Genomic DNA, 22,440 nt, shown 5'->3' with positions numbered 1-22,440 from the left:
GAGAGAGAGAAGGAGGGAGAGAGAGAAGGAGGGAGAGAGAAGTAGGGAGAGAGAGAAGTAGGGAGAGAGAGAAGTAGGGAGAGAGAGAAGGAGGGAGAGAGAGAAGGGAGAGAGCAGGAGGGAGAGAGAGAGAGAGGGCGGTACAGTATATGATAACTTGTCACTATGCAGAGTAAAGTAGCAGAAGACTAGAGCATCAGGGTGTTAGTGCTGGGATGGAACAAGAGCCTGCATCTCTGTTCCCCCTCCCTCCCAGACACTGTAAAGGGGATCAGTGGAGCGTCGGGCTAACACACACAAACACACACACAGCGGTACAATTCCATTACCCGTAGTGCTCCTGGCTGGGCTGCGGGACAGCTGTGACTCCTCCCGGGTCATGCTCCGAGGTCGGGGGCGGGACTTCTTGGCGGCGGCTCGTCCCTGATTGGTGGCTTTCTGACGCAGCACCTTATCCAGATCAGACATGATGCGTATCTGCTGGCGGTGGGCGTACTCCCTCCGCGTGAAATCACCTCGGCGACTGGGCGTGGTCGGGGGGTGAGGGAGGGGACACCGGCGGCGGGGGGAGTGGGAGGGGTCCAGGGGAGAGAGCCTCTTCGCTCCTCCTCAGAGGGGGGTCTAAAAGAAAGATGAAGGGGAAGGGGGGTTAGTATTATGGTGATGATCAATGTGTTTATTTCAAGTGGATGATGAGTGTGTCTGTGTGTGTGTGTGTGTGTGTGTGTGTGTGACCTGCTCTCTCTCTCCTGTTCGTTCCACTGTCTCCTCCTCTTCAGTTCCTCTGTTCTTTTCTGCTGTCTCTCCAACAGGGCAGCTCTCCTCTGAGCCATCTCATCTTCACAACGCACCTCCTCCTGCACACACACACACACACCAAACACATACATTGTCATTACTTTATTTGCTACCACTAGAAACACATCATCTTTGATTTTCTTATGAGTCAATAACGAAACGATGAACTTCATTTAAAGTTGTCTTATCTACATCTAAGGGCCTAGAGGGCAGGGGTTAGTTAGGGCTTGTTTCTGGGAGGGACTATTCTCTTTTTCTCTATCTCTCGCTCTCCCTCTCTCTCCCTCTCTCTCTCTACCTCTCCCTCTCTCTCTCTCTCTCTCTCTCCCTCTCTCCCTCTCTCTCTCTCTCTCTCCCTCTCTCTCCTTCTCTCTCCCTCTCTCTACCTCCGCCAGACTCACCTTGAAGAAGAAACCAACCCCTCCTCTCGCCTCCGGTTCCGTCTGCTCCGTGGGTTCCACTGAGGTTTCTAGGAGTTCTGTGTTCTGTGTCTGTTCTACTCTTGGTTCTACTTGATCCCCCGTAGATTCTCTCGGTTCTCCCATGGGTTCCGTAGGTTCCAACGTTTCTCCTATTGGAGGTTCTGTGTGGTCGCTCATGGAGTCAGAGAAGAACTCCTGTCCTTCTGTGTCAGTTGGCTCGTCACTGCCCCCCTCTGGCCCCCCCAGGGATGACAACGACCCCTCCATCAGGCTGCCACGCGTCCCTCCTCCTACTCCACCTGCTCCTCCTCTCCCTCCCTCCCCTCCTCCGCAGTAAGCGGCCAACAGCGACAGGGTCTCGCTCTCAAAGGAGCACTCGGAGGGGGCTCCAGAGCTGCTGCCACCCCCAGAACGGCCTCTCCTGGACTGGGGAAACACGGGCCGGCCTCCCCCTGACCCGTCCTGCTCCTCCAGCTCCAGGTTGAACTGGGTGGGCGTCTCGCTGGAGCCCGTCTCCGAGGTACTCTCCTCGGGCTGGGGCAGCAGGGTGGCAGGGGGCACCTGGGGGGTGCAGGGGCCCCCGATACGGAAAGAGGAGGAGGTCTGTACCTGGCACTGGCTGGGGGAGACGCGTCGCAGGTGGGGGAGGGAGTCTACATGCTGCGGGGGGGTGAGGACACGAGTGGAGGGAGGGAACTTCAACTCAGAGGGGCGGGAGTGGGGGTGGGAGGGGCGCGGGTGGTGTTTAGGGCTACGGGGGGTGGAGGACGAGGAGGAGTGGATCTTGGTGCGGGGGGCAGGGCAGGAGGAGGAGATGGGGGTTTTGGGAGGGGTGGAGGAGAGGTGGGGGAGGGCCCGGCGAGAGGGGGAGGTAGTGGAGGTGGGGTGTTTGGAGCCTGCTGGGATCACCCAAGCCTTACTGATGCTCTTGGTCGGGGTTCTAGTCGGACTCTTAGTGGGGGTCCTGGGTGGTGTCCTGGGTGTAGTTTTGGGTGTAGTTTTGGGTGCAGTTTTGGGTGTCGTTTTGGGTGTGGTTTTGGGTGTGGTCCTCTTGCCCATTAGCTGTTGTTGTTGTTGGGTCAGCTTCTGCATGTCGTTCTGTAGTGACCTCAGAGCCTCACTCAGCTTCAGGACCACCTCATTATACTCCCCTAGAACAGCCCCTCCCCCCGGCTCAGGCCCCTCCCATTTATCCGCCCCTTTCTCCGCCCCCTTCATCGTATCCATGGAGAACGTCACCTGCTTCTCCAATCGCAGCTGGGGGCGGGAGTTCCCTTCTTCTGCCTTCCCTTTCTCCTCCTCCTTTTCTCTCTCCTCCTTCTCCTCCTCCTCTTTCAGCTGCTCCTCCATGCGGCTGAGACGCTCCTCCAGAGACAGAGGCTCCTCTCCTCCCTCTCCTCCCTGTCCTCCCTGTCCTCTCTTCAGCTGTAGGAAGGCAGTCTGGCCCAACCTCTGTCTGTGTCTGGTGAATATGGCCTCAATGCGTCTCTTCTGGGCCTCGATGGCTCTGCGTTTCTCCTCCAGGCGGGCCCCCAGCTCCCAGGCCTCTGTACCCGGCTCAGGGTGCTTCCCTCCTGGGCTGGGGGTGGTGTGGGTGGGGGTATGGAGTGTGGGTGTGGTGGGGGTCGGGGTGTTGACTGACTCCTCTCCCGGTGCGGCCGGCTGTCTCCTTCTGTCCCGCCGCTCGGCGAAGCTCGTCATCCTTGGGCTGCCGCCACTGCCACCGCCGCTGCTGCCACCGGTGCTGCTGATGCTGCCGCTGCCGTGACAACCGAGGCCAGGGCGGACGTTGCCGGGGGCGTTTCTAGGAAGGTCGTCGGAGGCTTCCGATGAGTCCACGCTTCCATCGCGGAGGACCGAGTCGTCGTCCCGCGAACCTTCCGATGTCCGTCTCCCCCTCTCCCTGCCTCCCACTCTCCGCCTCTCTCCTTCCCCCCCCTCCCCTCCTATTGGCCGGTAGAGCATTCCGGAGCGGCAGGGGGCGGAGCTGCTGATCTGGGTCAGGTCATCTTCAGGAGAATGAAGGAAGAAACCTGCAGGAGCTCCTTCTGGACGCAAGCGTGGCTCGGGCCTTCCTCCTCTTCCTCCTTCTTTATCTCCTTTCCCTCCTCCTCCTCTTTCTCCTCCTCCGGGAGTGTGGATGATCTCGATGGTCGGCAGCCCCACTAGGGCCGGTGTGTGCTGGCCGCAGGAGGAGCGTTGAGGGACAGAGGCGCTGACCAGGTGACTGAGGTCCTCGGGGGGTCTGTAGGGGACCCGTGTCATCCCCGATGTCATCATGGCGGGCACTCCGGCGGTCAGGCTGTTGGTGCTGGCGGAATGCACAGGGTTGCCCATGACAACGTCCACGTCACTGTCCAGACCGAACGGAATACTGAAGGTCACAGCCGAGAGAGGACGACTGGAGAGAGAGAGGGGGAGAGAGAGAGAGAGAGAGAGAGAGAGAGAGAGAGAGAGAGAGAGAGAGAGAGAGAGAGAGAGAGAGAGAGAGAGAGAGAGAGAGAGGAAGCGAGAAAAAGAGAGGGAGAGGGAGAGGGAGGTTGAGGTTCAATCAACTGGGAGGATGGTAAGTATATATATTTCCACAGGCTGAAACAGTCAGCCATCCTACTCACCGGATGTGTTTCTTGGTCCACATGTTCCCTTCTAAATGTGATAGAAAGGGAGATGTAGTCAGGAAGAGATCTCCAATAATTAGACACGTTGGCCTTCTCTCAATTATATACTCCTCACGTCCTCTCTCCTCTTCTTCTCAAAACCCATTGGATGAAAAAGCCAGAGGTCCCGCCCCTCTGACGTTTGCCCTCCAATGGGCTTTGAGAAGTAGACGAGAAAAGAGGACGCGAGGAGTATATATAATTGAGAAATGCCCACAGACACAGAAAGGCAGCTTTAAACTACATTACCCAGAATCCTCATCTCTCTTACCAGGTGACACAGGAGAGGATATGGGGACGAAAGGCTGTTTAAAGATATAGGAAGGAGAGCCACTGGAACAGAAAACACATTATTATTCACAATTACTCTTTCTGCAATATACATCATGTCTTATTCTTTCATAAATACAATAAACAGGACATGTGGATAGGTTTCTGTTTTGTCTCTCACTGCATGCTCTTTGGGATCTAGACCCATAACACTTACATCATGACAAGACCCCTGAAAAGTTCACATTTTAGAGACGCCAATGATATTCAGTATATATCACATACTCATAGTAATGGATCTGAAAGAACATGGAAATGCATTGGACTTGATTGATTGATGTAGTTTCACGGTTGCTTTGCACAGTCAAATAATAACTATATGTATAATTCATTTGTTTGTGTGTGTGTGTGTGTGTGTGTGTGTGTGTGTGTGTCAGCTGTTTCCTGATTTTACCTGTTGCTGTTCCCACTGACAGGAATGGTGCAGTCCAACAACCCTGAGGCATCTGGCACACGCACACAGAGAAACATATGAATGTTATCAGACATAACGCTAAATAAGCAGGTTATACAGTAGTCTACCTCTCTCTCTCTCTCTCTCTCTCTCTCTCTCTCTCTCTCTCTCTCTCTCTCTCTCTCTCTCTCTCTCTCTTTCTTTCTTTCTTTCTAACTCTCTCTCTCTCGCACACACACACACGCACACACATGCAAACACACACACAGAGAAACATATTAATGTTATCAGACATAACACTAAATAAGCAGGTTATACAGTAGTCTACCTCTCTCTCTCTCTCTCTCTCTCTCTCTCTCTCTCTCTCTCTCTCTCTCTCTCTCTCTCTCTCTCTCTCTCTCTCTCTTTCTCTCTCAATTCAATTCAATTTCAATTTAAGGGCTTTATTGGCATGGGAAACATGTGTTAACATTGCCAAAGCAAGTGAAGTAGATAGTAAACAAAAGTGAAATAAACAATAAATATTAACAGTAAACATTACACTCAGAAGTTTCAAAAGAATAAAGACATTTCAAATGTCATATTATGTATATATACAGTGTTGTAACAATGTGCAAATAGTTAAAGTACAAATGGGAAAATAAATAAACATAAATATGGGTTGTATTTACAATGGTGTTTGTTCTTCACTGGTTGCCCTTTTCTTGTGGCAACAGGTCACAAATCTTGCAGCTGTGATGGCACACTGTGGTTTTTCACCCAGTAGATAAGGGAGTTGATCAAAATTGGGTTTGTTTTCGAATTCTTTGTGGATCGCTGTAATCTGAGGGAAATATGTGTCTCTAATAAGGTCATTCATTTGGCAGGAGGTTAGGAAGTGCAGCTCAGTTTCCACCTCATTTTGTGGGCAGTGTGCACATAGCCTGTCTTCTCTTGAGAGCCAGGTCTGCCTACGGCGGCCTTTCTCAATAGCAAGGCTATGATCACTGAGTCTGTACATAGTCAAAGCTTTCCTTAAGTTTGGGTCAGTCACAGTGGTCAGGTATTCTGCCACTGTGTACTCTCTGTTTAGGGCCAAATAGCATTCTAGTTTGCTTTGTTTTTTTGTTTGTTCTTTCCAATGTGTCAAGTAATTCTCTTTTGTTTTCTCATGATTTGGTTGGGTCTAATTGTGTTGTTGTTGTTGTTGTTGTCCTGGGGCTCTGTGGGGTCTGTTTGTGTTTGTGAACAGAGCCCCAGGACCAGCTTACTTAGGGGACTCTTCTTCAAGTTAATCTCTCTGTAGGTGATGGCTTTGTTATGGAAGGTTTGGGAATCGCTTCCTTTTAAGTGGTTATAGAATTTAACGGCTCTTTTCTGGATTTTGATAATTAGCGGGTATTGGCCTAATTCTGCTCTGCATGCATTATTTGGTGTTTTACGTTGTACACAGAGGATGTTTTTGTAGAATTCTGCATGCAGAGTCTCAATTTGGTGTTTGTCCCATTTAGTGAATTATTGGTTGGTGAGGAGACCCCAGACCTCACAACCATAAAGGGCAATGGGTTCTATAACTGATTCAAGTATTTTTAGCCAGATCCTAATTGGTATGACACATTTTATGTTCCTTTTGATGGCATAGAAGGCCCTTCTTGCCTTGTCTCTCAGATCGTTCACAGCTTTGTGGAAGTTACCTGTGGCGCTGATGTTTAGGCCGAGGTATGTATAGTTTTTTGTGTGCTCTAAGGCAACGGTGTCTAGATTTGTATTTTTGGTCCTGGCAACTGGACCTTTTTTGGAACACCATTATTTTTGTCTTACTGAGATTCACTGTCAGGGCCCAGGTCTGACATAATCTGTGCAGAAGATTTAGGTGCTGCTGTAGGCCCACCAGATCATCAGCAAACAGAAGACATTTGACTTCAGATTCTAGTAGGGTGGGCCGGGTGCTGCAGACTGTTCTAGTGCCCTTGCCAATTCTTTGATATATATGTTGAAGAGGGTGGTGCTTAAACTGCATCCCTGTCTCACCCCACGGCCCTGTGGAATGAAATGTGTGTGCTTTTTGCCAATTTTAACCGCACACTTGTTGTTTGTGTACATGGATTTGATAATGTCGTATGTTTTTCCCCCAACCCCACTTTCCATCAATTTGTATAGCAGACCCTCATGCCAAATTGAGTCAAAAGCTTTTTTGAAATCAACAAAGCATGAGAAGACTTTGCCTTTGTTTTGGTTTGTTTGTTTGTCAATTAGGGTGTGCAGGGTGAATACGTGGTCTGTCTTACGGTAATTTGGTAAAAAGCCAATTTTACATTTGCTCAGTACATTGTTTTCACTGAGGAAATGAACTAGTCTGATGTTAATGATAATGCAGAGGATTTTCTCAAGGTTGCTGTTGATGCATATCCCACGGTAGTTATTGGGGTCAAATTTGTCTCCACTTTTGTGGATTGGGGTGATCAGTCCTTGGTTCCAAATATTGGGGAAGATGCCAGAGCTAAGGATGATGTTAAAGAGTTTAAGTATAGCTAATTGAAATTTGTGGTCTGTATATTTTATCATTTCATTGAGGATACCATCAACACCACAGGCCTTTTTGGGTTGGAGGGTTTGTATTTTGTCCTGTAGTTCATTCAATGTAATTGGAGAATCCAGTGGGTTCTGGTAGTCTTTAATAGTTGATTCTAAGATTTGCATTTGATCATGTATATTTTTTTGCTGTTTGTTCTCTGTTATAGGGCCAAAAAGATTGGAGAAGTGGTTTACCCATACAAACTCCGTTTTGGATAGATAGCTCTTCATGTTGTTGTTTGTTTAGTGTTTTCCAATTACATTGAGCTGATTTCTGACATGCTGTTCCTTCTTTTTCCGTAGTGTATTTCTGTATTGTTTTAGTGATTCACCATAGTGAAGGCGTAGGCTCAGGTGATCTGGGTCTCTATGTTTTTGGTTGGATAGGTTTCTCAATTTCTTTCTTAGGTTTTTGTATTCTTCATCAAACCATTTATCACTGTTGTTACTTTTCTTTGGTTTTCTGTTAGAGATTTTTTGATTTGATAGGGAAGCTGAGAGGTCAAATATACTGTTTAGGTTTTCTACCTCCAAGTTTACACCTTCACTATTACAGTGGAACGTTTTGTCCAGGAAGTTGTCTAGAATGGATTGAATTTGTTGTTGCGTAATTGTTTTTTGGTAGGTTTCAACACTACTTTCCTTCCATCTATAGCATTTCTTAATATTATTCAGTTCCTTTGGCTTTGATGCCTCATGATTGAGTATTGCTCTGTTCAAGTAGACTGTGATTTTGCTGTGGTCTGATAGGGGTGTCAGTTGGCTGACTGTGAACACTCTGAGAGACTCTGGGTTGAGGTCAGTGATAAAGTAGTTTACAGTACTACTGCCAAGAGATGAGCTATAGGTGTACCTACCATAGGAGTCCCCTCGAAGCCTACCATTGACTATGTACATACCCAGTGTGCGACAGAGCTGCAGGAGTCGTGACCCGTTTTTGTTGGTTATGTTGTCGTAGTTGTGCCTAGGGGGGCATATGGGGGAGGGAATACTGTCACCTCCAGGTAGGTGTTTGTCCCCCTGTGTGCTGAGGGTGTCAGGTTCTTGTCCAGTTCTGGCATTTAGGTCGCCACAGACTAGTACATGTCCCTGGGTCTGGAAATGATTGATTTCCCCCTCCAGGATGGAGAAGCTGTCTTCATTAAAGTATGGGGATTCTAGTGGGGGGATATAGGTAGCACACAGGAGGACATTTTTCTCTGTTGAGATAATTTCCTTTTGAATTTCTAACCAAATGTAAAATGTTCCTGTTTTGATTAATTTAATAGAGTGAGTTAGGTCTGCTCTATACCAAATTAGCATACCCCCTGAGTCCCTTCCCTGTTTCACACCTGGTAGTTTGGTGGATGGGACTACCAGCTCTCTGTAACCTAGAGGGCAACCAGTGGGTCCGTCTCCTCTATACCATGTTTCTTGTAGGATGACAATGTCTGTATTTCCGATTTCTTTGGTGAAGTCCAGATTCCTGCTCTTTAGGCCAAAGGCAGATGACCTCAGGCCTTGGATATTCCAGGATGAAATAGTGAAGGCTTTGTGTTCCATAAAGTGTCTAATGTTGTTGGTTGTGTGGTTTGGTCTCAGGCCAGTAATCTCTCTGGCTCTCTCTCTCTCTCTCTCTCTCTCTCTCTCTCTCTCTCTCTCTCTCTCTCTTTCTTTCTAACTCTCTCTCTCTCTCTCTCTCTCTCTCTCTCTCTCTCTCTCTCTCTCTCTCTCTCTCCTCTCTAACTCTCTCTCTCTCTCTTTCTTTCTAACTCTCTCTCTCTCTCTCTCTTCTCTCTCTTTCTTTCTAACTCTCTCTCTCTCTCTCTCTCTCTCTCTCTCTCTCTCTCTCTCTCTCTCTCTCTCTCTCTCTCTTTCTAACTCTCTCTCTCTCTCTCTCTCTCTCTCTCTCTCTTTCTTTCTAACTCTCTCTCTCTCTCTCTCTCTCTCTCTCTCTCTCTCTGCATGCTGGGAGTGTTTGGTGCGTGCTGGGAATTGTTTGAGTGAGTGCTAAGTGCGAGTGTTGTGTGGAGTTAGATATCCTGGGTTTTCCTTTTCTTGGTGATATCCTTTTTTCTTCTATGCATGATTAAGATTATTATTTCTATTTTTTTGTTGTGGTAGAATTAAGTATATTGTTTTTCGTGTCGAAATTACCCTGATTTTGGTGGGGATGGCGGCCGAATCGGGGACGCCGTCCCTGTCACTTCGACACGGCTTTAGGTGTGTTACTGAAGCTACTGTCACGGTGGAAGAGGTTCTGGTCGCCGTAGGAGAGAAGGTAGGATATGAGAATGTTGCTTATGCGTCACGGATGAATAAAGCGGTGGTGGTATTTCTTAAAGAAGAGCGCCTTGTTGATCGTATGGTTGAGCATGGCATACTTCTTAAAGGAATGTTTATTCAAGTTACGCCGCTTTTTTCTCCGTCAACAAGGGTAACGATTTCAAATGTACCGCCGTTCATTCCAAATGAGCTATTGGAGCGCGAGTTATTGCGCTTTGGGAAGTTTGCAAGTTCAATTAAGGTTGTCCCATTGGGTTGCAAACACCCGGCGTTGAAACAGGTAATGTCGTTTCGGCGACAGGTGTTTATGTTTTTGGACTCACCGGAGCAGACTTTGGAGTTAGCGTTTAAAGTCAAGTATGACAATAGACTGTATATGGCTTATGCTAGTACGGGTAGTCAACGGTGTTTTGAGTGTGGGGATGTTGGTCATAAGCGACATGCTTGCCCGAAAAGGGAGAAGGCAGAGGGAGGGGCGCAGGTGGTCCTCGTAACGCCTGGGCCCACTGATGTAGGAAGAGGTGGGCTGACAGTGGTAGAACAGCCACACGCATCTGTTGCTGAGGAACAAGTTGTCCGTGTTGAGGGCACAGAGGTGCAACTTGTACCAGAGGGAAATGTTATGCAGCAGAAAAAAATGGTTGTAGAAGGTAAGGATGGATCTGAAGGGCCATTTCCTCAGACTGGTGAGGAGGTGCCCAGTACGAGTGCTGTGGTACAGGAGGGGGTACATGTGGAGCTAATCTCCCAGGTAGTGGAGGAGATGCCCACTAAAAGTAATGGGTTACAGGAGAGGGTTCATGTGGAGCTCATCTCCCAGGTAGTGGAGGAGATGCCCACTATGAGTGCTGGGGTACAGGGGGGCTAGTCTCCCAGGTAGTGGAGGAGATGCCCACTATGAGTGCTGGGTTACAGGGGGGCTAGTCTCCCAGGTAGTGGAGGAGATGCCCACTAAGAGTAATGGGGTTCAGGTGGGGCTAGTCTCCCAGGTAGTGGAGGAGATGCCCACTATGAGAAATGGGGTTCAGGTGGGGCTAGTCTCCCAGGTAGTGGAGGAGATGCCCACTACGAGTAATGGGGTTCAGGTGGGGCTAGTCTCCCAGGTAGTGGAGGAGATGCCTGGTACGAGTGATGGGGTGCAAGTGGGGAGTGTTGAAAGGGATGTGGTAGAGGGGAGTCAGTGGTCTGTGGCCTCAGTTGAGGAGGATCAGGAGAAGGATATGGATATGGATATCTCTCTTGATACGGTATCAGCTGGTGAGGACTCAATTTACGATCTAGAGGAGGTAAAAGGGTTTCTGGATCAGACTTTTGGGAAATCTGTCAAATTGGCAGATTATTTTGATGTTGATAAGTTTGTGAGGTCAGCTGTGATGTTACAGAAGACGGTGGGGTTAGACCAGTTGAGTGAGAAGAAGCGGTTTCGCTTGAGGAAATTTGTTACTGCTGTTGCAGCAGCAAAGGGTGGTGGGAAACGTGGTCAGGTTAAGAGAAAATTTAAATAATGATGATGATTATGCCTCATAGGGTGTTCTATTCTCTTTGTCTGGTTTCTCTGTGGTATCTTCTGCTTTTCCTTTGTCTTTTCTATATGGAGGTACTAAGGGTAGGTTCTCTCAACATTAATGGAGGAAGGGACAGGAATAAGAGGGCTTGGGTATTAGAAGTAATAAAACAGAAAAGGCTTAATGTAGTTTTCCTACAGGAGACACATAGTGATGAGGAAAATGCGGCTGACTGGGGTATGTGGTGGGAGGGGCAGCATATACTCAGTCATGGTACTAATTTCAGTGCTGGGGTGGCAATCTTGTTTTCTTCAGGCTTAGGGGTGACTGTGGTATCTACAACAGAGATTGTCAAGGGTCGGGTTTTATTGGTCAAGGTGAATGTTATGGGGTTTTTGTTTGTTTTTTTGAATGTTTATGCTCCTAATGAGGGTACAGAGCGTATTGTTGTTTTTGATAAAATAAAGGAAACCTTAAGACAGTGTGACCAAGAGGGGTGTATGGTTTTAGGGGGGACTGGAACTGTACAGTGGATTTTACTGTTGATCGCACCGCTGAAGAACCTCACCTGCGGTCAGCAATTTGTCTGTCTGGTCTATTAACTGAGTTTGAGCTTTCTGATGTGTGGAGAGTAAGGAATGCAAAAGTTAGGCAGTACACATGGCTAAAAGTTAATGAAGGTCATGTCAGTGCAGCAAGGTTAGACAGGTTGTATGTATCTGAGCAATACTGTAGTAGGGTTGGAAGGTGTGACATTACTCCTGTGGGTTTCTCTGATCACCATATTGTCACTGTTGATATTCACTTGTCCTGTCCACGAAGGTCATCATCTTATTGGTATTTTAATGTTAAATTGTTACATGATGTCATGTTTTGTGAAAGGTTTTTGTTGTTTTGGGAAAAATGGAGGGTTACAAAAGGGAATTTTGAGTCCTTGAGACAATGGTGGGAGGTTGGGAAGGCCCAAATACGATTATTTTGTCAACAGTATACTGCTCTGTCTCGAATTGAAGTTAAAGAGACTATCAGGGCCCTTGAGCAGAACATTAAATCTATTGAATTGAAGTTGCTCACTCAGAATGACCCCGGACTAGTCATGAACTTACAGGACAAGAAACATGAATTGAGGTCGTTTCTGCATGAAAGAGTGAAGGGTGCCTTGATTAGGTCTCGTTTCGCTTCCCTCAAGGATATGGATGCTCCTAGTGCTTTTTTTTTTAACCTAGGACAGTCGACATTGCAACGTAAACAGATGGTCTGCCTTCGTCTCCCTGATGGGAAGGTGACCACGGACGACAGTGAAATGCGTCAACATGCCGTGGATTTCTATTCTGCCCTCTATAAGGCGGAGGATTGTGACTCTCTGTGTACTGAACAGTTGTTACACGGTCTTCCTCAATTGGGACCTGAGCAAAGAGTCGCATTGGACTCTGACATTACACTGCAAGAGCTGTCCACAGCAGTTATGCAGCTCTCAACAGGCCGAGCCCCTGGCATTGATGGTTTACCATCTGAGTTTTACAAGCACTTTTGGGGGTCTATTGGGGAGGATTTTTATGAAGTGGTGTGTGAATCTTTTCATGAGGGCTCTCTTCCTGTATCTTGTCAACGTGCGGTACTTTCACTGTTGCCAAAAAGGGGGATTTGGCTCTCATAAAAAATTGGAGACCTGTTGCTTTGCTGTGTGCAGAATATAAAATTGTTTCTAAATGTCTCTCAAACAGGTTGAAAGAGTATCTGGGATTGTTGGTCCACAAGGACCAGTCCTACTGTGTACCTGATCGCTCTATTGTTGACAACTTGTTTCTAATAAGAGATGTTTTGGACATTTGTAAACTGTCTGATGTAAATGTGGGTTTACTTTCTTTGGATCAGGAGAAGGCTTTTGATCGTGTGGACCACCAGTACTTGTTTAAAACAATGAAAGCCTTTGGGGTTGGGGATGTTTTTTTGTCTTGGATGAAGTTACTGTATGCTGGGGCCTCGTGTATGGTGAAGGTGGGGGGTGGTTTGAGTTGTCCCATCCCTGTCCAAAGGGGCATCAGGCAGGGATGCCCAATTTCAGGGCAGTTATACAGTCTGGCGATTGAACCAATGCTTTGCTTTTTAAGAGCGAAGCTTACTGGTTTCTCTGTGCCAGGTGTAATGAAGGGTCCCACGATAGCACTGTCTGCGTATGCAGATGACGTGACAGTTTTTATTACAGGGGATGAGGATGTTAAGGTTCTCTCAGACGCCTTAAAGGTGTATGAGGGGGCCTCCTCAGCTAGAGTCAATTGGGGAAAGAGTGAAGCGCTGTGGGCAGGCCAGCTTCAGATGGGGTCCGCTCCACGGTTACCAGGGGGGCTTCAGTGGGGCAGAGATGGGATGAAGACTTTGGGGGTTTTTCTAGGCTCCGATGTCTTTCAGAAAAAGAACTGGGAGGGTGTAGTGGAGAAAGTGTGTGCCAGACTGTCAAGATGGAAATGGGTGCTGCCCCAGCTGTCTTATAGGGGAAGGGTACTGGTAGCTAATAACCTAGCTGCCTCTACCCTGTGGCACAGACTAATGATTTTACAGCCACCAAAGGGTCTGATACAAGAGCTTCAGAGGACCCTTGTCAACTTCTTCTGGTCTGGACAACATTGGATTAAAGCTTCAGCCCTGTACCTGCCACTGCACGAGGGTGGGCAAGGCCTGGTGGACATTTCTTCCAGGATCATGGCTTTCCGGCTTCAAGCAGCCCAGAGACTGTTGTACAGTGACGGTTCTAGCTGGGTTGACACAGCCTACGCATTGATGAGGAGAGCGGGCTGTTTGGGCTTAGACAAGCATCTTTTCCTCTTAAAGCTGGAGGGGGGTGAGTTGCCTGGCCTGACTCCATTCTATGAGTCTGTTATGCAGGCTTGGAGAGTTCTGGTCAAGTCCCGTAAGGCCTGCACGCCACCAGGGATGTGGCTTTTTGAAGAGCCTCTTTTTCACAACACTGCCATCCAGTCCCGTGTTCTGGGTTCAGCTAGCCTACGTTCATGCCTGTTAGGCGTGGGGTGTACTAAGCTGGGTCATCTGATGTGGAACAGGAATAGGTCGTTGGAGGAGCTGGGAGAAAGAGCGGGGATCCGATCGTCTCGCCTACTGAGGAAGGTCGTCGCTGAGGTCTGTGATTCCTTGCCAGTACTTCATCTGCAGTATGTGACTGACACCTCCAATTCTGATCGGTGGAAGGAGGGTCTGGATTATGTGTTCCCTGCACTGATTGTTAGTGCTGCGGCGGGGGCATTCGAGGAGGACGTGGGGATGCTGCTTTCCTTCGATACCCCGGAGCTGGGGGAGTTCAAGGAGGTGGGAAAGAAGGCCATGTACAGAACATGTGTAAAGGTGTCCCATGCCTCTTCCCTGGAAGGGGTAAAATCGACGAGGTGGGCGGGTGTGCTTGGTCCAGGTGCCTCCCCAAAAGGCCGCTGGCGAACACTATACAAACTGCCTATTGATAAGAGGACAGCTGACCTCCAATGGAGGATAATACATGGAGCCATAGCCACCAACATGTATCTGGTACACCTGGATCCTACTGTTGGGGAGGAGTGTCCATTCTGTGCTGAACCTGAAACTCTGGCACATCTGTTTTTACAGTGTCCCAGGTTGGTCGGGATGATTGACCTGATCACTAACTGGTTCTCAGCGCTGGGAGAGGTTTTCTCTTCCCAACTGTACATATTGGGGCCAAAGTACAGGTTTAGTCAGAAAGCTGTAGTTTTGTTGCTTAATTTTGTGTTAGGGGCAGCAAAATTAGCCATATGGAAGACCCGAAAGAACAGTATTCGGGGACAGGGGTCTGTGGATGTGGTGGGAATGCTGGAGGGAATGTTGGCAGCAAGATTAAGAATTGAGTTTGCCTATTACAAACTGGTCAACAATATTGATCTGTTCATGAGTATATGGGGCATTCAGACGCTGTTGTGTTCAGTTACTGTGGAGGAGGAATTGGAGTTGTGTTTTTAATTGATGTGTAAATACGGTTTTGTATGAGTATTTGTGTGGTGGGCTCCCAGACCCAATAAAGATTATTTAAAACTCAAACTCTCTCTCTCTCTCTCTCTCTCTCTCTCTCTCTCTCTCTCTCTTTCTAACTCTCTCTCTCTCTCTCTCTCTCTCTCTCTAACTCTCTCTCTCTCTCTCTCTCTCTCTCTCGCTCTCTCTCTCTCTCTTTTCAACTCTCTCTCTCTCTCTCTCTCTCTCTCTCTCTCTCTCTCTCTCTCTCTCTCTCTCTCTCTCTCTCTCTCTTTCTTTCTAACTCTCTCTCTCTCTCTCTCTCTCTCTTTCTTTCTAACTCTCTCTCTCTCTCTCTCTCTCTCTCTCTCTCTCTCTCTCTCTCTCTCTCTCTTTCTTTCTAACTCTCTCTCTCTCTCTCTCTCTCTCTCTCTCTCTCTCTCTCTCTCTCTCTCTCTTTCTCTCTAACTCTCTCTCTCTCTCTCTCTTTCTTTCTAACTCTCTCTCTCTCTCTCTCTCTCTCTCTCTCTCTCTCTCTCCTCTCTCTTTCTTTCTAACTCTCTCTCTCTCTCTCTCTCTCTCTCTCTCTCTCTCTCTCTCTCTCTCTCTTTCTTTCTAGCTCTCTCTCTCTCTCTCTTTCTTTCTAACTCTCTCTCTCTCTCTCTTTCTTTCTAACTCTCTCTCTCGCTCTCTCTCTCTCTCTCTCTCTCTCTCTCTCTCTCTCTCTCTCTCTTTCTTTCTAACTCTCTCTCTCACGCACACACACACACACACGCACACACAGAGAGCACACCCCCACACACACCTCCCCTACCTGTCAGGTCTAGAGGTAGTAATGGCTTGACAAAATCAGGTTTCTGCACCTCGAACCATCCCAGCAGCTCTGCTATGAAACTCATAATGTTCACCTGAAGGAGATCAGAGGTTAGGAACAAAATTCTAACTGACCATTTCTCGTTTACAGACGGAGCAAGTTGTAGGTTAGACGAGAGGTGCAGATGTAGGATCTTAATTTGATCACTCTTTTGTTGATGAGAATGTTCCTGCACAGCAGGAAATGCAAACTTGTAGTGTATTCAAGGTTTAAAAAGGCTTCTAAAGTTTGTAATGTCCAATCCCTGCAAAAAATGTCCAGTCATTATAATCTGCATGATAATTCACATTTCCTGTTGCTGCAGGATTATTTTCCTGCTGTAGCAAACTGGCTCGGATTAAGATCCTACATCTGTATAAGTCTATGTTCTGAACAGAGACAGCTCGATAGAGTTGTACGTACGTGTAGTGTTGTGGAGAGGTCTAACACTATGTCCTGGACAGAGTTGTACGTACGTGTAGTGTTGTGGAGAGGTCTAACACTATGGCCTGGACAGAGTTGTACGTACGTGTAGTGTTGTGGAGAGGTCTAATACTATGTCCTGGACAGAGTTGTACGTACGTGTAGTGTTGTGGAGAGGTCTAATACTATGTCCTGGACAGAGTTGTACGTATGTGTAGTGTTGTGGAGAGGTCTAATACTATGTCCTGGACAGAGTTGTACGTACGTGTAGTGTTGTGGAGAGGTCTAATACTATGTCCTGGACAGAGTTGTACATACGTGTAGTGTTGTGGAGAGGTCTAACACTATGTCCTGGACAGAGTTGTACGTACGTGTAGTGGTGTGGAGAGGTCTAACACTATGTCCTGGACAGAGTTGTACGTACGTGTAGTGTTGTTGAGAGGTCTAACACTATGTCCTGGACAGAGGTGTACGTACGTGTAGTGCAGGCGGGGCGTAGAGAAGGTCCTCCAGCGCTAGGTGGCAGCAGCTCTGTAGACTGGTCTCACTGATCTCTCTAATCAGCTGCAGGTTATACAGACTGTCTGCTACAGACATGGTGTCCTTCAGACACACATCTAGAGGAGAGGAGGAGGAGGAGGAGGAGGAGAGGAGGAGAGGAGGAGAGGGGGAGGGGGAGGAGGAGAGGGGGAGGGAGGAGGAGGAGGAGGAGGAGAGGGGGAGGGGGAGGAGGAGAGGGGAGGGAGGAGGAGGAGGAGGAGGGAGGAGGAGGAGGAGGGGGAGAGATGGAGGAGGAGGAGGAGGGAGGAGGAGGAGGAGGGGGAGAGATGGAGGAGGAGGAGAGTGGGAGGAAGAGGAGGGGAAGAGATGGAGGAGGAAGGGAGAGGGGGTACATATCAGAGATATGTGTGTGTGTGTGTGTGTGTGTGTGGTTGTGTGTGTGTGTGTGTATGTGTGTGGTTGTGTGTGTGTGTGTGTGGTGTGTGTGTGTGTGTGTGTGTGTGTGTGTGTGTGTGTGTGTGTGTGTGTGTGTGTGTGTGTGTGTGTGTGTGTACCCTCCAGTGGCAGCAGATCAGGACAGTAGTAGTGCATAACAGCAGCTATAGCACAGCCATTAGACAGATCCTTTACACCAGACACCAGAGGAAAGGTAGGAGTCTGCTTAGACAGGACCTTATCCTTCCTATAGCGGATCTGACAGAGAGGGAGGGAGGGAGGGAGGGGGAGAGGGAGGGAGGGAGGGGGGAGAGGGAGGGAGGGAGGGAGGGAGGGAGGGAATAGGACATGAGAGTGAGAGAAAAAAAACAGTTAACTACCTATTGTTAAATGAGTTATTGAGACCAAAAGGCCCAGAATTACCCCACAATACAGATGACTTTGCCACAACGTTTACAGAAATGAACAAGACATGTCATAAACTCGACAGCCAGCCAATAATCCACCAACACAGCAGAAAAAAGAAATATCTGACAAAACCAAGCACAAGACTTATACTGCAGCACAGTACTTTGCTGAGCGCACACACACACACACACAAGCGCACACGCCGAACAGAGTTATGACTCACAAGTCAAACGAGACATTGCAGTGAAAGAGGGATGGGAGATAGAAAACATGGAAAAAATATAAGAAGTGAAGAAAGGAGTGTGATGAAAGCAGCGCGAGCTGAGACTATAGCGCTCTCTGGTGGACATGCAGTGGAACAACAGGCAGTACGACCACAAGGCACTTGAGTGACAGAACCACTAAGGAGAAAGAAGAAATCAAGTGAGACCAGAAAACAACAAGCCCCTTCCTCTTGAGAACTGTGTTAGCAGACTGAAAAACAACAAGCCCCTTCCTCTAGAGAACTGTGTTAGCAGACTGAAAAACAACAAGCCCCTTCCTCTAGAGAACTGTGTTAGCAGACTGAAAGACAACAAGCCCCTTCCTCTAGAGAACTGTGTTAGCAGACTGAAAGACAACAAGCCCCTTCCTCTAGAGAACTGTGTTAGCAGACTGAAAAACAACAAGCCCCTTCCTCTAGAGAACTGTGTTAGCAGACTGAAAAACAACAAGCCCCTTCCTCTAGAGAACTGTGTTAGCAGACTGAAAAACAACAAGCCCCTTCCTCTAGAGAACTGTGTTAGCAGACTGAAAGACAACAAGCCCCTTCCTCTAGAGAACTGTGTTAGCAGACTGAAAGACAACAAGCCCCTTCCTCTAGAGAACTGTGTTAGCAGACTGAAAGACAACAAGCCCCTTCCTCTAGAGAACTGTGTTAGCAGACTGAAAGACAACAAGCCCCTTCCTCTAGAGAACTGTGTTAGCAGACTGAAAGACAACAAGCCCCTTCCTCTAGAGAACTGTGTTAGCAGACTGAAAGACAACAAGCCCCTTCCTCTAGAGAACTGTGTTAGCAGACTGAAAGACAACAAGCCCCTTCCTCTAGAGAACTGTGTTAGCAGACTGAAAAACAACAAGCCCCTTCCTCTAGAGAACAGTGTTAGCAGACTGAAAGACAACAAGCCCCTTCCTCTAGAGAACTGTGTTAGCAGACTGAAAGACAACAAGCCCCTTCCTCTAGAGAACTGTGTTAGCAGACTGAAATGAGCTGGATAGTTGATACTCAGCAATATGGTGGAAGATCAGATAAAGATGTTCAAAAGCATCAAAACCCTGATGTATCATGGGTAACCATTCTCTTGCATTCCCAGCCCCAAATAAACAGGTAAGTAAACTATCTCTATCAAATGAAGGGAGCCAATACAAGTGAACAAGTGTGGAAGTGTGGAAGTGTGGATGAAGACCAGACAGAGGGGTAATGGACACTTCCATAACCGAACGGGATCAAATCAACCCCAAAGTGTCATTCCAACCAGAATGTGAATCAACAATAAATATTTTTGACATAGATAAAAGTGAATAAATAATATATAAAGTGTTTTCATCCCACAGGGTTGGAGTGTCTGGCTGGCTGGCTGGCTGTCTGGCTGGCTGGCTGGCTGTCTGGCTGTCTGTCTGGCTGGCTGGCTGTCTGGCTGTCTGGCTGGCTGTCTGGCTGGCTGTCTGACTGGCTGTCTGGCTGTCTGGCTGGCTGGCTGTCTGTCTGGCTGGCTGTCTGGCTGTCTAGCTGCCTGGCTGTCTGTCTGGCTGGCTGTCTGGCTGTCTGGCTGGCTGGCTGGCTGTCTGGCTGTCTGTCTGGCTGTCTGGCTGTCTGGCTGTCTGGCTGTCTGGCTGTCTGGCTGGCTGTCTGGCTGGCTGGCTGGCTGTCTGGCTGTCTGTCTGGCTGGCTGTCTGTTAGTTAGCTGAGAGAGAGAGACGAGGAGGAGGATGAGGAGGAGGAGAGGAAGAGGAGCAGAAGAGTGGCGTATACGTTACCACTGGAGGTTTATTCCCAGACTCCTCCTTCAAACAAAAAGCGATGGCATGCTGGATGAGGATGGCAGAGAGAAGGACAAGCGTAAACACCCACGGGTCGCCATGGGAACTGCCACACACAGTCACGTGAGGGGGGGGGAGGGGGGTTGAGGAGGGGGAGGAGGGAGGGGGGAGCAGAGATACATTAAGGTAAGAATCACCTTCTCACCTCCCCACGATGCACCGGGGAGAAGTTTCCCCTAGGTACAGATCTAGGATCAGCTTCCCCTCAAGTTGAGAAAATGCTAAACTGACCAAAGATCAGGCCAGAACTTCACCCTATTCCAGCCCCATCACCCCCTCCACCATCTACACTGAGTGTACAAAACATTAGGAACACCTTCCCATATTACATTAGTTGCACCTCATTTTGTCGTCTCAGTTCGTCAGGGTATGGACTCTACAAGGTGTCCAAAGCGTTCCACAGGGATGCTGGCCCATGTTGACTTCATTGCTTCCCACAGTTGTGTCAAGTTATCTGGATGTCCTTTGGGTGGTGGACCATTCTTGATACACACGGAAAACTGTTGAGCGTGAAAAACCCAGCAGCGTTGTAGTTCTTGACACAAACTGGTGAGCCTGGCACCTACTACCATACCCCGTTCAAAGGGACTTCAATCTTTTGTCTTGCCCATTCACCCTCTGAATGGCACACATACACAGTCCACGTCTCAATTGTCTCAAGGCTTAAAAATCCTTCTTTAACCTGTCTCCTCCCCTTCATCTACACTGATTGAAGTGGATTTAACAAGTGACATCAATAAGGGATCATAGCTTTCACCTGGATTCACCTGGTCAGTCTATGTCATGGAAAGAGTTCCTAATGTTTTGTCCACTCAGTGTAGAGGTAGATGAGTGGTGAGTTGTCCTTAACAACAGGATCAGGGGCCATAGTCATAAAGCCTTTCAGAGTACTAATCTAGGATCAGCCCCCCCCTCCTTTTATTCCTTATGATTTAAGGGGCCAAACTGATCTGAGATCAGCACTCCTACTCTGAGACACTTCATGAAAACGGACCCTATGTCAGTGACTATAACCTCTGAGGTTCAAAGTTCATAAGGTCAAGGTCATGTATATAGTGTCACACAGCTCAATGTCACACAGCACAAAGGCACTTGTATAGGTAAGAGAAAGAGGTAGAGAGAAAGACGGGACAGAGAGAGAAAGAGGTAGAGAGAAAGAGGTAGAGAGAGAGAAAGAGGTAGATAGAAAGAGGGAGAGAGAGAGAGAGAGAGAGAGAGAGAGAGGGTAGAGAGAAAGAGGGGGAGAGAAAGGGGGAGAGAGAAAGAGGGAGAGAGAAAGGGGAGAGAGAAAGAGGGAGAGCGAAAGAGGTAGAGAGAAAGAGGGAGAGAGAGAGAGAGAAAGAGGTGGAGAGAAAGAGGCGGAGAGAAAGGGGGAGAGAGAAAGAGGGAGAGAGAAAGAGGTAGAGAGATAGAGGGAGAGAGAGAGAGAGAGAGAGAGAGAGAGAGAGAGAGAGAGAGAGAGAGAGAGAGAGAGAGAGAGAGAGAGAGAGAGAGAGAGAGAGAGAGAGAGAGAGAGAGAGAGAGAGAGAGAGAGAGAGAGAGAGAGAGAGAGATATGTATATAAAAGGAGCACACTTACTGGGACCAGTTTCCAGTACCAGCGGGTGGGACACTGCCATACAGAAGCGAGGGATGTGAGAGAGAGAGAGAGAGAGAGAGAGCAGGAGAAGTGATAGAAGCTTTAGGGACACAGCAGTTTAGTGTTTAGTAGCAGTCTTATTTTTCTGTTTAGAAATGTCTGTCTGTGTGTACTAACTGTTGGTTGAACAGGCTGTAGCTCTGTGCAGGTTGGAGCCTCCTCATCCTCAGTGCACTCTCTCAACTTCTGATTCAACTGCAGAGAGAGAGAGACAGAGAGAGACAATCACATTTCAATAGTAAGATGGTCGTAATCTCGAATGACCTGGTCATGTTCTAGAATTACTTGGACATCCGTGTTCTAGAATGATCTGGTTGTGTTGTGGAATCTAGAATGTTCTGGTTGTGTTCTGGTTGTGTTCTAGAATGACCTGGTCATGTTCTAGAATGACCTGGTCGTGTTCTGTTGTTCTATAATGACCTGTTGATGTTTTAAAATGACCTGGTTCTGATCTAGAACATTCTGGTTGTTCTTCTGGTCGTGTTCGAGAATGATCTTGTCGTGTTCTAGAATGACCTGGTCATTTTCTGGTCGTGTTCTGGTCTTACCCGGTTAACCCAGAAGAGGAGGGCGTTCTCCCACGGAGCCCCGTCCCCCATTTTCTCCACCTCCGCCATCATCTTAACCTTGCCCACTGTCTCCATGGCAGCCAGTGACATCAGCGAGTCAATCAGGACCAGGTGGGCCCTCTAGACCAATCAGACAGAGAGAAGCAGACCATGAGCCAATCATGAGAGAGCAAAGGATCAATGATATGAGTAATGTTAGGGTTACACAAATGCACACACACACACACACACACACAGTAACACACCGTCTTGATGGGCGTGTGGCTGAGGTCTTCCTCAGTGATGGCCACATCCTGGTCCCTGGGCTCCAGGCCCCTTTTGGTGAGGAGCTGCAGCAGGGCGGAGTTGTCCCCTGGGGGACCCTGAGGAGCGGGCTGGGAGGCCCCGTGGAGCAGGGCCTGGGTCCTACAGTACAGCTCAGGGGACAAGAGTAGCTGGGAGACGGAGGGCTTGAGGTGCTCCTGCTCATACTTGTCTCTGTACAGAGGCTCTCGCAGCTCCACCGGGACATTCTCTATGGTGGACGGAAAACAATGAGGAACTGTAGAACTAACTGAACATTCTCTACAGGGAGAAAGAGGACAACCTATAGAGTTAGAATTATAACTGTAGAACTAACTGAACATTCTCCCCCTCTCTC

At 48.2% G+C, this 22,440-nt stretch overlaps 1 protein-coding gene across 1 annotated transcript in view; it reads right to left on the bottom strand.

Annotated features, from left to right (window-relative positions):
• Nucleotides 1-22,440, bottom strand: part of LOC121561602 (calmodulin-regulated spectrin-associated protein 3-like) — a 35,309-nt gene that overhangs the window by 8,301 nt on the left and 4,568 nt on the right. Inside the window, 15 exon segments of the mRNA XM_045216868.1 lie at nt 330-540; nt 543-621; nt 736-857; nt 1,200-3,621; nt 3,836-3,866; nt 4,149-4,210; nt 4,602-4,653; nt 15,708-15,801; nt 16,647-16,786; nt 17,225-17,363; nt 19,530-19,580; nt 21,172-21,204; nt 21,349-21,426; nt 21,780-21,920; nt 22,046-22,314. Of these exon segments, the coding sequence (XP_045072803.1) occupies nt 330-540; nt 543-621; nt 736-857; nt 1,200-3,621; nt 3,836-3,866; nt 4,149-4,210; nt 4,602-4,653; nt 15,708-15,801; nt 16,647-16,786; nt 17,225-17,363; nt 19,530-19,580; nt 21,172-21,204; nt 21,349-21,426; nt 21,780-21,920; nt 22,046-22,314 (3,924 nt within the window).

This window comes from Coregonus clupeaformis, unplaced genomic scaffold (assembly GCF_020615455.1).
Source record: "Coregonus clupeaformis isolate EN_2021a unplaced genomic scaffold, ASM2061545v1 scaf0835, whole genome shotgun sequence".
Classification (NCBI taxonomy): domain Eukaryota; kingdom Metazoa; phylum Chordata; class Actinopteri; order Salmoniformes; family Salmonidae; genus Coregonus; species Coregonus clupeaformis.
Note: the sequence above shows the minus strand (reverse complement) of the source record. Positions and strands in the feature narration are given on the sequence as shown.